The sequence below is a fragment of the Patagioenas fasciata genome, chromosome 6 (assembly GCF_037038585.1).
Source record: "Patagioenas fasciata isolate bPatFas1 chromosome 6, bPatFas1.hap1, whole genome shotgun sequence".
NCBI lineage: Eukaryota > Metazoa > Chordata > Aves > Columbiformes > Columbidae > Patagioenas > Patagioenas fasciata.
The window spans coordinates 30,008,065-30,021,934 of record NC_092525.1 but is presented as its reverse complement, the minus strand read 5'-3'; the positions used below and the strand labels follow the sequence as shown (position 1 = coordinate 30,021,934).

Here is a 13,870-nt window from a genome sequence, read left to right as displayed (position 1 = left end):
TTTCTAAAAATGATGTTGCAGAATAGATGTGTGACCTGCAGTAGTAATCAGTATATTTTAGGCAAAGTAGCCTTATTTAAGCTCTTGGTATTTTCTTTTGTATATGTAGGCTTTTTTATATCTTCCACCAGGCTTTTACAAGTAATTGGATTATGAATTTCAATCCTATGTATGCACATTTAATTTCCTGGGTTTTTTTTTCTTTTCCTTGCTGTCTCCTTTTTGAAAGCTGACTGATCCTCTGTTTAGATCTCCATTATCAACCTCCCAGGAGAATGAAGTAAAATCATTCTGTAATAATATTGAAGTATACATCACTAACAAAATGTCGTTTATGCAGTTCATGCTTCACAATATAAAAAAGCTTGAGCCTAAGGCACAGAGACCTAGTTTTGTTTTGATATGGTTAATTATAAAACTTGTCAGCTGTAGCGGCACTGTGATGTCTGACAGTGAAATGAGCCACCATTGCTCTTACATTTTGGAAAATGTGGGGTTTTTATATAAACGAGGCTAAATTAAAAACTGAGTAATTTGTGCAACTGAAAAAAATGCTTTGCATCTTTGTCTGGAAAGACTTCAGTAGATTGTATCTATCTGGTTAGGCAACATATTGTGATTGTATTTTAACACGTGCAGTTTGCCTCACTGTTGCAAAGATAACAGAAAGCCATTTTTACATTTCAGCCAGTGCAGATATATGTATTTTAATCCACTTAACTGAAATTATAGAATGACAAAACATGGAGCTACATGGTATAAGTGAAACTGTGGTTCAGAAAATAAATGTCAGTCATTGCCAACAAAAGACTCTTCAGGACACAGTGATCGTTTCCTCTCCCACACCTAGAGAAACCCTGGGAAAACAGCTGTTCCTGACAGCCTTCTAAGACGGGTAATCCAGGCTGGGCTCTAGCAAACAGAAATCTGAGTCTGAGCGCCACAGCGAAGACACATTGTGAGCAGCTGCCTCATTGACATTTTAAAACCAAGATGCCACCTTCCAGCTCAAGCATCTCAGATAGACTCAGCTGCCAACAGTGGCATGCGAAGTCGGGGAGAATCTAGTGATCAAACCTTAATGGCTTTATACAAAATGTCAAAAAGACCTTTTAAGTCAGAAATCAGTTTGCAGCACTTGCAGGTCACTCTTCATGCTAGCACTATTTCCACCGTTTCTCCCTGATTTTATATTTACCATTTCAAACTAACATTTCTACAAAAAGCCAATGAAGAAAGCAGATTTCCACATGAATCTTATCCTGTTATTCCTCTCTTCTCACAGCAGTTCAAACCATAGATATGCTCTGAACAGCAGCATAATGCGTGGAAAAGCAGCAGAAGTTAGTTGGGGATTTTATCAGCAGGATCAGAAAAGAAAGATTGGGGGAGTAGATTAATGGTTTCCATAGTCTAGGGCACAATATATGAATAACAGGAACAGTCTCTAGCATGCCTGATTACAACTGAAAACCTATGCAGAAATAAATTCCTGTGTACTTGTTTCTCTATGGTCTCTTAGGTCAGTTGGCTGTTTTAACCTCTCACATTATCTTGCACACCCATGTCTTCTACTGTTAAATGGTTTTGGGGACATAATCAGTGCTGACATTTGTTTGCTTTCTCATGTTACTTTTGTGACTCCTAATTTTATGGGTATCCCTGGTTCTGCATCCTTGTGTCATCATGGATTCTCCCAACTCTGCTTATCCCGTGCATCTTCTTCATTTTGCTCTTTGAGCTTATACTTTAACATTCATGACTATCAGATCCTCCCACTTGTCTGCTTGCATGCAGATATGCAATAATATCAGGACCTAGGCTCTTCAATGTAATATGATTAAATCTACATATTTAATAGTAGAGTTTTGAAGTCATTCACTAGAAAAGTCTAATAAGACAGTTAGGTGGCTGTGAGTTCAAGCAGCATGGATACTAGTGTATTTTCCCTGTCTCCCAAGCAATGACAGATGGATGCTAGATATTTCATTGTAACTGGGCATAACAAATTACTGTGGCTTGAATAGCTTATGGCAAAAGTTTTCACTTAGGAACTGATGCTGCTTTCAGGGTACTGATTTAATTCAAAGTTCAGATAAATGGAGTATGCTGTCAAGGTTTTAATGTAAAAGAAGATCATTCCTGAGAAGTTTCAGAAGACTTATTTATAGTCAGTATTTCAGATTCTTCATGAAAAACCTATCTACAGTGAGTAGTAAATAAGCTGCATTGTCAAGAGCAATAGGTATGCATGTATAAGTCAAAATTTTATTAGAACATTTAAATTTCAAGGGTTTTTTTTCAACATCATCAAAACAATAAAATTCTTATATTAATTTGCCTACCCTGTTCTAATGACAGACTTGAAATAGTAGAAACCTGGTACTTTGGGGAACAAGCATCAGCACACCATGAGTTACCTAGTGTAGCCTTGCCATGACTGTCAACACTAATCTATAATTTATAATGGTTTGCCAAGCTGCCAATACTCATTTCAATCAAATTGAACCAAAAGCATTTGGGGATTTTTTTTTTTCATTTTACTGCCTACAGTCTTGGTGCTTCCAATTTAAAAAAAAAAAAAAAGTTTTTACAATTATAAATACATTTTTCCATGAGGAGAGAAATGCTACTTCTTGTAAGGATGATGATTTCCCTACCCCCCCATCCCTGCTTTTCTGGTCCCGTTTCTTTCTCATTACTCAGGGGAAAAATGAATTCTCTGTATGTTTAGAAAAAAAAAAAAAACAACCTGGTTTAATTTAACCCGGAAAGAAAACTGGATATACAATAGGAACCCACAGAGATTACAAGGGAACTGTGCCTAACAGCACGCTTTCTGTTTGCAAGTGATCTTTGCCTGTAACTAAAGGGAGAGATTAAAGAAGAGCATAATTAATGTTAGCATCTTCCACGCTCACACATACAATTACGATGCTCACACTGTGTGCTTGTCATTATGTAAAAGTGACCTTTACAGCTCACTCAGCATGTTGGCTAACATTTTGCATATCACTGAGCTGCCTAGGAAACCATATTTTGCTCTTACCATAGTCCCACAAAAGCAGCTTGTGACAATGCGTATTTATTCTGCTATTTTTTTTTTCTTCTTTTTCTCCTTGGCTACCAGTTTTACAGAAATCTATCTGCTATATTCATATGTATCTGTGGTTTTTTTTTTAAGTGCCTTGCTACGTGGGAGTCCTTCCTAGCATCTCAAACAGTGGATCTTCATGTGGAAGAAGATTCTGAAGAGAGGCCTTGAGTAATATCTCTGCTTGATCTCTGCCTTTTCCATGAAGTGTCTCCCAACCAAAGAAGTGCTTTATATGACATCAGATACATTATTAAATTTAACCGTTAAAACTCAATGAAATACAGGAAACCAGCTTATTTAAAACTCAGGTATTCTAGTCCTGAAATACATTTTGGAACATGCCATATATTGCTTAGCTGTGATTTTACATATTTTTATGCAAGTGTTTGCATACAATTGTTTTCATAAATATTGCATAATTTGGATATAAACTATTTTAAATATGTAAAAATAGCTCCATTTTAATAAAAAGTTTAATAAGGAAAGCTTATCTTCATTCTGTATCTTAGTCTTTAAGAAGCATTTTGGTATTTTGGAGTGCTTGTTATGTTCTCTTGTAATTCCTGTACCTGTAAAATTACCTAGCCTAGTCTTCAAGGAGGATTATTTTAACAGATTGTACTAGTCACCCGACGGCAGTGTGGTATGGAATGATGCCAAACATGTTCCCTGAGCTTAATGCTGCTGAAAGTACTGTTAATTCAGTTTTCAGTTTTCAGCATTTACATGTCTGTTAAACACCTTCAATTTGACATTTTTTAAAGGATAGAGAAAAAACAGACAGTTCATAGAACAGACTGTTTCTACAATCATACAGCATTAGTTGCAGCACTGATCCTGCCAACACAAGAGCTTCCATTTGGAGTGTGCAGGATCAAGCCTTTCACTCCCATGGCTGACCTGTAATCCTTAACTTCCTCCCTCTTTGGATAGCCAGCATGGAAGAGAAAGGGATCAGAAAGGAAAAGAGAGTTTTGCATTAAAATCACGAGCTGATTCACTCATGCAATATGCATTAAAGTGTTCCCATAATTGAATTATTCCACCCAAAAGGTCTGTCAGTCTGCACTTGTAATTCCTGCAGTTGTTCTCCCTGCTAGTTAAGGTCTGAGCAAGCCTAAGTCTGAATATAGAAAGAATGAGGTACAGGAATCGGAGACAGCCTAACCACAGCTCTGGTCTTGCAGAACAGCAGAGCTTCTGCCCTCACCTTCCCATTTTGTGGTGGTAATTTGTGACCTTGCTCTTGTCAGTCGCCTTATGGCTGTGGGGTGTCAGTTCCTGGGCACAGGCTGCACCTGGGTGGCTGTGGACCTGTCCAAGCTGGATGACTCGTTTTGTGGCTTCCATCTTAAGAAATTTAGCTTGCAAGTGAGACCTGTAATAACAGCAGGGCCTTGTCAGCAATGCAGGACTGCTCTTACGCTGCCCTCATGCAGTATTAATGAAAGCTCAGCTCTTTTATTTCAGCTATAAAATAGCAGTTAAGATGCCTGTGCGATAGTGCAGGGAGCAGCAGGCAGCATGCATCTCACCCGAGTGCGTGCCAGGCGCAGGCAGCGCGGTGCCACAGGCTGTGCCGCCGTGTCCTGCCCAGCAGTGCACATGAGGTATAGTAGAACAACGTGCCTGGACTATGCGCTTTCCCCATTGTATCCTTCCTGCTGATTTTTTTTTTTTTTTTAACATCAGGGCTTCTATCAATGCCTTTCCCTGTGTTATTTTTTCCCTGTCTAAACTTTTAGTATTTACCATTCTGAATATCCATTGATTCCACAATCAAATAATTTTGTGATTTCCTAAAGCAGCTACTCAATAATTTCAGCTAATGCCCTCTGCCTCTTAAATTGCGAGGAGATGAAGAATTGTTTCCTATTTGTCTTCCTCGAGCCACTCAGGAATTTACAGACTCGTAGTGTGTCTTCCAAGTGCTCTTTTCCCAGAGGAAAACCTGTAGCTTAATATCATCTTGTACAAAAGGCATTTCACATCTGTGCGCATTGTTTGCTTTTTTCTATATTTTCTAGTTCTTCTGCAACTGGTGTTCAGAATGCAGGCACACTAAAAATGTACATGTTGTCATAATTATGCTTCCATTTTTTTAATCATTCTTTCCTACTGATTCCTAATCTTTTTTTTTAAAGTACTACTGAATGCTGAGCTGCCATTCCATAGAACTGTCCACTAACATTAAGAGCTATTCTGAAGGTTACTAAATAATTTAATTTCCATCAGTGTGTATATATAGGAGGATTGGCTTTTCCCCAGTGAGCATTAATTTGCATTTATTAATACTCAATTTTGCCTGCTGTTTTTAGCTCCAAATCTCAGTAGTGTATGGTCTTATAAACAGGATTCTAACATGACAGACAGCAGTAACACGCTGAATACCAGATAAGTGAAAGTTCAAGCAATTGAGCTTGAACAGGCTTACCTAGAAGGTTATGAACATTTAAGTACTACCAAAAATTAAGTACTGAGCCTCTACTTTAGGTTCCTCTGAGAAAATGTAATGGCTGGTTAGCTGAGATGGGGAATGCCAACAGGCATTGCATTGATTTTACCTGTTTGTTCTGCCAGAGCTGCTTTCTGAGGCGTTCAGAAATCAGAAGCACCATTGGAGTTTTTGCATACTTCGTAAAAATGTGGGCTGCGGTTCATTATGTTAATGATTTATTTTAATTTTCCTCTTTAGCTTGACCATATCTGGGGAGGGGGAAGCTTTAGTAATCAGTTATATAGAGGCTTTCTTGTGACCATGTTGTTATTTTTGTGATTTTCTAGTAGCACTATCATCATAATGCAAAACCAAGGTTTATTCCTTAAGTGCAGTCAAATGTCATTCTTTTTGTGTCATGCAAATACTTTGGGAAATTGTAATTTTAGAAAGTCTATTGTGTACTTAGACTCATTTCCAAAGATTTTTCTTTTATGGGGCTCACCTTCCTTAGGCTAATGCTTAGAAAGTGCTTAAACTATTCAATTACTCAAGATCAATCTGGCTGTTTTTATTGGATTTTTGTTCTGCTGTTTTCAGATATTTTTCTACAGTTTGTTAGAGCCCAACCACTTTAAATAATTCCTGAAGTGCCAGAAGTCTGACTAGGAATTCAACTTTCAGCTGCTTACAGCTAAAAGCTTCTGTCTGGAGGCCTCAACTTTCTTCTGGAGATTTGGAGACTGAAAATAATTAAACACTTAAAAGGCAAATCTGATCTTCAAGAAAAGAAACAAGTGTAAAAACGATGCAATGTTTTAGTGTTTGTCTGCGGAGGGCATGAAACAGCTCTGAGTGGTATAAAGTCTCCCATTCAGTTCTGAGTGGCTTTTGTTACCAAATACTATGTGAGATCACTTTGAAAACAACATTAGTGTTTTACGGTAAAACAGAAAATTCAAACTGCGCCTGCCATTTCCTAGCTAGACAATCACCACCCATACAACACAGAACTGGCACAGTTTATCAGCTTCCCCAGGCAGGCAAATGTGTCCGAGTGTGTTTTCTCAGCCCAGCCACTCGATTTTTCGCAGTGATGCCCTTTCTGCCCAGTGCCAGAGACGGGACCATTGGCGGGTAGTCGTGAGTTACTGGCCGAGTACTTCTGAAGTGCCTGTTGCAGCATTTTGAATTTACGTACAGCTGCTTTGAAAGCACAAGTCAGATAAATACTTAAAAGAAAGAAAGGAGGTGTCCTTTTGCTCAGAGTTCATTCTGCAAGCCGCAGCTCCTGGCTAACCACAAGCAGCTCCCTCAGAAGTGTGGCTGCACAGCGTGTGGGGCTGCAAGGGTTGGTCATCCTGGTCCATGCCTTGGCCATAAAGAGGAAACAATTCCAAGACAGAAGAAAAGGTCAGTTGTTGAGAACATGCTGCCTCTTTACAAGTTAGTGGTTCATACCTAAGACTCTTGAATTAGACTGAAAACACTTATAAAGACAAAAAACCCCACAACAACCAACATACAAAAAGCTTCTCAGCTACCTAACAGGAGCTGTTCCCAGCACAGATTGCTGCTAACAAAGGTAAAACAGAGATGGCTTGTACGGGAAAGACATCAGTGGCTCTAAGCACTGTATTATATTAAATGGTTGCCTGGTACAGACTCCATCACTTGACAAGTGATCTGTGGCAAGACTTGTGTCCAGAGAAAAAGGAAATAAATACAGGCATAAAAAACCAGCTGCTGGTCCCTGTTACTGTAAGCCTGCACCCAAAGTAGTGACTTTTCAAAAAGATTTGGGCTTTATATATTGAAGTTATTTCATTTGCCTGATAGCTATGGGCAGGATTTCACTGATAGCATCACTAAAATAAAGATAATGCTGACATAAATTAATCATGAGACCAACCTTCCAGCAGGTGCTTTGCAGGCCAGGAGGAATATCAAGGGGTTTTCTTTCTTATGCTCACATCACATTTTAATATTACATGTCAGCACTGCCCACTACATTGCACAAACAGTCCCTTGCAGCTTTATGAAGAATGGGTGAGGGCAGAGGTGTATGCAATAGGCTTCTCTGATATGTTTTAGGTTTACTAAAAAAGAAAATGCTAGCTGACTCGAGTGACTAGAGGATCAAATTGTACAGCCTTAGCAGACAGCACTTGGACAGCAAAAAGTTCATAAAGCCTTGCACAGCTTTGAAGCTTTTACTGTGTGAAATGAGCTGTGGATGGGCTTTCTCTTACCTTGACTCCAGTCCCATCATCGTCGTGGAGAGATCCCACAGAGGCGGCTTATTGAATACAGAGTGACTAAGAGAAATGTTGGCCAACAAACTGAACCTTAAACTTCTTCAAGAAACCTCCTGCGTTGCTCTTCCAAGCTGCAGCACTGCAGGGTGCAGCCCCACTGCAGGCAGCGGCTCTGCCTCGCTGGCAGGAGCAGAGGGGCAACAGCTCATCCTGAAAGGGACAGCCACAAACTTTCAGTGGATTTGGGGGGGTTTGAGGACCTGAAAAGTGAAGGCACATCCTGGTTAGGTAAGACACACGATAAAAGAAATGCAGAACTGTAAAAAGATGTCCTTGTTTAAAATATAATCAGAAAAATTATCATAAAACATTGTATTAGTTTTCCTACAGGCAAAAAGCCGTACTTTGAGGTTTAAAATTTTTGATCTAGACTGTGAAATGACAGCAGGAATAATTCCTGTGATAATTGTATTGCTTAGCAGGTTAGTTAAGGAATAAGCATTATTATGTCTGCGTTAATAATTAACCAAGAGTTGCCAGTAAGCCACTGACTGTCAAAGCCAAACTAAGAACCTTCCTCAGAGTCAAGGCAGTGTTGATTACGTGGTGTGGGGAAGATTCACTCTTCTTTAAGTAATTGTTATAACACTATGACAGCTTAAAGAACAACTGAATTGCCTTTTGAATTAACTTCCTTAATGAAAAATAAGTGACTGCAATGTTATAGTGTGTTTTATTTTCTGGTTTTGTTTTTTTTTTTTTTACAAAAGCTAAACATCTCACCAGGCTCTTTTGCAAATGAAAAGAAGACGTTTATTTTTTCATTTGTACTCTGGAATCACATTCATTTCAATTATAAATTAGGCTTTCACCAGGAAGTAAAAAAACAGTATCTGAGCATGAAAAACAGAGCTGAGCAAGAAGGTCCATATGTGTACAACCATCACCAACCTTGCTTCTAAGTGAAGAACTGTTTTTTCACTCGGGCACTGCATTGTTTGGCTGTTGGTTACAGCACAAAGCCAGAGTTGCTCTGAACATCAGCACCTCCTGCCCAGGAGCCTGGAGAATTGCTTGGGCCCCACAGAGCTGGTGCTGAGCCCTTAAGGTTGGCAGCAACTACCTAAATGAGCGTCAGCTCATTGGAGTTTCAGAATCAGTAATGCATTTTCATCTCCTTTTACAGCTTGATAACTTCAATATACACAGCGCAAGAGTCCAAAGTTTCTACCTAGTAAAAGCAAAAAAGGGAGGTTTATGAGGAGCCCTTTCAACCTGAGAAGTATTCCGTGAGTCTATGAAATAAAGTGAAAATGGAGAGTAATTCTGTGAAGAGAAAGAAGACTATTACAGGAATTTAGTACATCCTCTCCTACTTTTGTCTACCAGTAATACCTTTTTCAATAAACAGAAAAATCCTGGCAGATACTCTGCTGACGTAAAAGCAGGGCTAAAGCAAGGTTAGAGAAAGATTTGTAATTGGGTTTGAGAGAAAATAGCTAAGTGAGAATAGCTCTTTAGAGACTATGTTTTCACTCCATAACAGGACAGTACAAATTTTATAAACAGATTAATTGTGACAGCTTAACGTAGTAAAGTCAGTTGTTCAATATTTATTGGTGCCTTCCAGCATGTTGCTTTATTCCTGCGATTGCACGTATTTTGTTACCATCTCACTGTGGGGAAGAAAAATAATCAAGAAATATAAAAGAGGAGGTGCAAAAGCAGAAAAGGCAATTAATTTAAACTTTCTGTGATTATGTTTGTGCATTATGGCACAGAGTTGTTAAAAGAATTTAAAAATATTACATAAATACAGTCGTGTCTCATTTTGTCACATATGGGTACAGCAAATGAAGAAATACACTTCTGCTGAACATTGAAGCTGGAGCTTTTTTTTGATATATTAGCCTTTTCTTCATTTCTGAGTTTGTGCTGAAACAGAGAAACTCTCAGTACAGACCAGCATCAGCCCTATCTAGAATATCTAATACAGAAAGGCAGTACTGGGTCAAACCAGCAAGTCTTAGCCAGTTTCTTTCAACCAAGCTAAAAAATGCCATTCCCTATCTGGCTAAAAGGCAGAGATGCCAATAGAAGACATTCTCTGATTTTTATTTCTTTTTTTCCCCTTTCCGTAAGAGCCGCAAAGCTCCTTCCTGCAGGTCCCACCCTGGTTCTTGCTCACCCACTGAGCACCTCTCCCAGGTTTCATAGGGGATTTCACAGCCACATTAGGAGGGGTACGCAGTCCCGAGGGAGGAGCTGGCACAGAGCCGGGCACACGCTGGGGACAGGTCACCCTGGTTGTCTCAGCCACAGCACTGCCCCAGTGCTGAGAGATGCTGAGGAGCACATCGTTACTCAAAAGAGATTCTGGGAGTGGTACAAAGATAACTGTCATCTGTCACTTGGATTGCAGTCTATACATAGATTTCAGAATATAGAAGATCCAAAAATAGTACAGAAGGAAAAAAATACCTTGGATACAATTAGGATACTTGCTTTCATGATTTAAATTGTATTTAGCTTAGTTTTTAACCCTTAACTCAAAATGTTCCTGTTCTTACTTTATATGGCTTGCTACCAATACCAAATGTATATTGCGTGTGAAATTTTTGAGGGTTGCTATGGGAATTCTGGCTCCATTGCTCAGAAAGTCATTGTCGGCAACTTGACAAAGCTGATCAGCGTTATTGCTATATATGTTTATCTGCCCTTAGAAGCATTTGTCTTATAGATGACCTTTATGGAAAACAATACTATTTCATATCTGCTCTTTAATATGTTCTCTCGTTTATCAAAAATATTTATTCAGAACAAATAAACTGCAAGGCTGGAAAGATTTTCATTGGGAGTCCCTCACCAATAACACAGATCCAGATGCTAGATTGTTCTATTTCATTATTTGTGGTACAGCTATTTTATAGCGAGGATGTAGGAACACATGCACAACTCCATAAAACAGCCAGCGCAGTGGCACATGGTGCAGCCATGTGCCCAAAAAGCTGGCAGCTGACATTTAGCTCACTCATCTGTGTGGAGAGCTGCTCAGTGCAAGGAACATTTCAGTATTAATTTTAGTTTTTCAAATATGTGACATCAGTTCAGAGCAGAATTGAGCTCCCTGAGTAATTCTAACCATGAAAATGTATCAATATGGTGCCTCTTGTGTCTTAGTCTGTTCATTCATCGTGGAATACGTGAATATTCCCAATGTGACCAGAATCCATGGAAATGAATGAAAAGACCAAAGACTGTGTTCAGCTGTTCTAATATGAAGTCTCCCAATTAAATGACATTCTAATAATATTTGGAAAAAAAATTGCTCATTAAAAAGAAATTGGAACAGAAAAATATAATCAGTATATTAACTTATATTTGGTAGTGACCACAGTGTTTCTGCCATTTGTTTCTAAAAGGTTGGGGGGTGATTTGGGGCGGGAGGAGGGGAGAGCATTTTCCATTGTCTGATCTTAAGTATCTCAGCTGTTCTCCAGCAGCAGCAACATGTGTTTAGAAGGGAAGCAATAAAGTCTTAATTATAGGGCAGTATAACAGCTACAAATGCATATTCTAGTGCTACATGTTCTTCAGAAGGATGTAATCAATTCACGCTGCTTTTGAATGATGTTTCATATTGTGATCTTGTAAACAGATCTTAAAATAGCCAGTTTATAAGAAAGCTAAATCTGTATAATTAGGAAAGCTTTTCTTTTTTTTTCCAAATTAATCCCAAAAGAAAAGTGGGAGGATGGAGGTACAGCAGCTTTGATTTTGAACCCCCTACTGAAGTAAAAGAATGATAATAATTTGAAAGTTGTTTTTGTTTTGGTGTTTTTTTAAGAAAAATATACAGCCATTAAACAATATACACAACTAAATGTGGTATGTTAGAGATTAACTTCACATAGTGATTCTGTAATGCTGAATCACCGTAAATTAGTTCAGATAGTGAACAGTGACATGTTGTTTTAGATTTCAGCAACAAACCAAGAAAACAGAGTTGACAGAATTCAGCATTTTCAGAATTTGTTTTGTACTATATCATTTAAGTAGTGGCCAGTGGCTTCTGCTCCACACCGTGATGGTGAGGTCCTGTTGAAAGCTCAGATGTCTTGTAAATTGAATTGTAATCCTGGGTTTTAAACATGCCACCAACTGAGGCTGAAAATGTACCATCCAGGAAAAAACTAAAATAATGTTTCATGACAGCAGATTTTCAGAACAGCAGCAAACCCCTTGTCATGGAGATGGAACTATAGTGTATCCAGAGCATATTTAATCCTTTGGGGTTAACTTTGAAGAAGCTGGGATTAATGGATAAATCTCCATTCCAATATCTATAGCTTTGAACTATGGTGAACTATGGTGTCGTAAGAAAGAAAAGCCTAATATGCATGTAAGGTAATTAAAGTTGCTCAGTGAAATACAAACAAACAGAAAAACTCCAACATTTTAGAGGATCCTGTAGCTGAGTAAAGTCCAAGGGAGTTACACCAGCCCTTTGCCCAGCCCTTTTGCAGAGACATGGCCACTGAATGCAGGGGCTAAATGTTGGTGAATGTGGAACAGCTCTACCCACGAGCCAAAGTGGCACAAAATACTATTGAACCAACTTTGAGCTGCTGAGCCAGGTTTTGGGTTGTAGTCCCTCTCTCCTTTGCCACTTGCCAGCAAAATTGAAGCTGTCAGAAAGCTGACCAACAAGCTTAGACTTTCTGTATTTGCTACATATGAGTTAATTTTGTGTAGCAAGAGCTTCTCATCTGTGCTATGCCACAAAACTTCAGATGAGGATCCCTGTCCGTCTTATCTATTATTTCTTTGCAAGGACAAGTTCCTAAGTGTGTTAACGACCAGGGAAAGAACGTATGTCTCTTTGGGGAATATTACATCTTTTTACAAAATAAACATTTTTCTCAAGTGAATAGAACCAGAGGGGGATTGGACTAGATGATCTTTCGAGGTCCCTTCCAATCCCAAACATACTGTGATACTGTGATACTGTGAAACTATAAATTGCTTTTGCCTAATCTCTTGCAGTTGCTTAGAACACAGTGATATCCCCACTCTGTGGCAGAGGGCAAGAAAAGTTTCTCACTTTTCTAAGTCTTTGACAAAATACACATAGTAGGAAGGAGAAAGGCTGTCAAGTCTCATGGCCTTTTCTGTTTCTGAAGCTTTATCGTGTACTTCTGCAGCATATGGGTATAACTAATTACATTTTCTGAGCAGATGTGCAAAAGATGGATTGATATGCCAAAGCTGGTAAATGTCCAATGAGGAGGAGACTGGTGTGCCCATGACAGAATTTGTAAATGAGACATTTATGGAAATGACAAACGTAAAACATTTCATTTTAATGTGTTATTCCTGAGGTTAAAAGAAGTCCAAGTCCATTGTCAATGGAGAAAAATGTGTAATGTGTCTGTTTCCACTTATAGAAAAATCAGTTTTTTCAAAATCCGTTTGGAATATGTTGGGGTTTTTTAACTTGTTTCCTCTTCTCTCCCATTTTCTACTTACTGTTGAAAAGGGAGGTGAATTAGAAGGGATTTGGAAGGAAAAAAAAAAAAAAAAAGAAAAAGTTAAATCCCTCTCTCACACAAAAGATTTAAAAAATATTCATTTTTCAAATGTTAAAATGAAAAATCAACTGATAAGACTAGTGAGAATCTGTACACACTACAGTGGAGCAAAACAGCAAATAAGGAATTAATGATGTTGTTAGTTGATGCAGCATGTCAGAACAGATTTGACTGACCACTTAGACGTGCTTAATGGCACAGCAGCTACTGCTGCTGAGTGTGCCTTCCTGAAGCACAACAGAACCTCATGGATTCTGTCCTTAAAAATACACAGTCCTTTTGTCCTAATTCAGTATTAAGCTGCTGAGAAAAGTCACCCTGCGAAATGAAAGTAACGTTATTTGATATTCAAAATGCTATTTGTCTCCAAATGTTACAGCCCTTTTGTAGATCAGTACTTCTGATGATGTCATTCCCTTCAGCCAGACCCAGGTATGTTCCCACCTGGCTAACTCCAGGCAGCCTTCTTTTGTTTGCTTTTTTTTTT

General features: G+C 38.6%; 2 protein-coding genes and 1 long non-coding RNA gene across 5 annotated transcripts in view; 1 reads left to right on the top strand and 2 right to left on the bottom strand.

Moving 5' to 3' along the window:
- The window catches only part of SNX7 (sorting nexin 7), a 29,487-nt gene extending 25,905 nt beyond the window's left edge, over window positions 1–3,582 (top strand). For all 3 annotated transcript variants that reach the window (XR_011739779.1, XR_011739780.1, XM_065841995.2), the window contains one exon: window positions 3,185–3,582. Coding sequence is in view for 1 of the 3 variants with exons in the window: in XM_065841995.2 (XP_065698067.2) it covers window positions 3,185–3,265 (81 nt within the window). In the remaining 2 variants the exon portion in view is untranslated. The remainder of the gene's footprint in view (window positions 1–3,184) is intronic.
- PLPPR5 (phospholipid phosphatase related 5) overlaps window positions 1–13,870 on the bottom strand; it is an 87,264-nt gene that overhangs the window by 4,725 nt on the left and 68,669 nt on the right. The window lies entirely within an intron of this gene.
- Window positions 3,581–9,021, bottom strand: LOC139828307 (uncharacterized). The gene is made up of 3 exons (XR_011739785.1): window positions 8,744–9,021; window positions 7,787–8,052; window positions 3,581–6,906 (listed from the first exon to the last, which is right to left on the bottom strand). It is a non-coding gene; the product is annotated as an uncharacterized lncRNA (long non-coding RNA).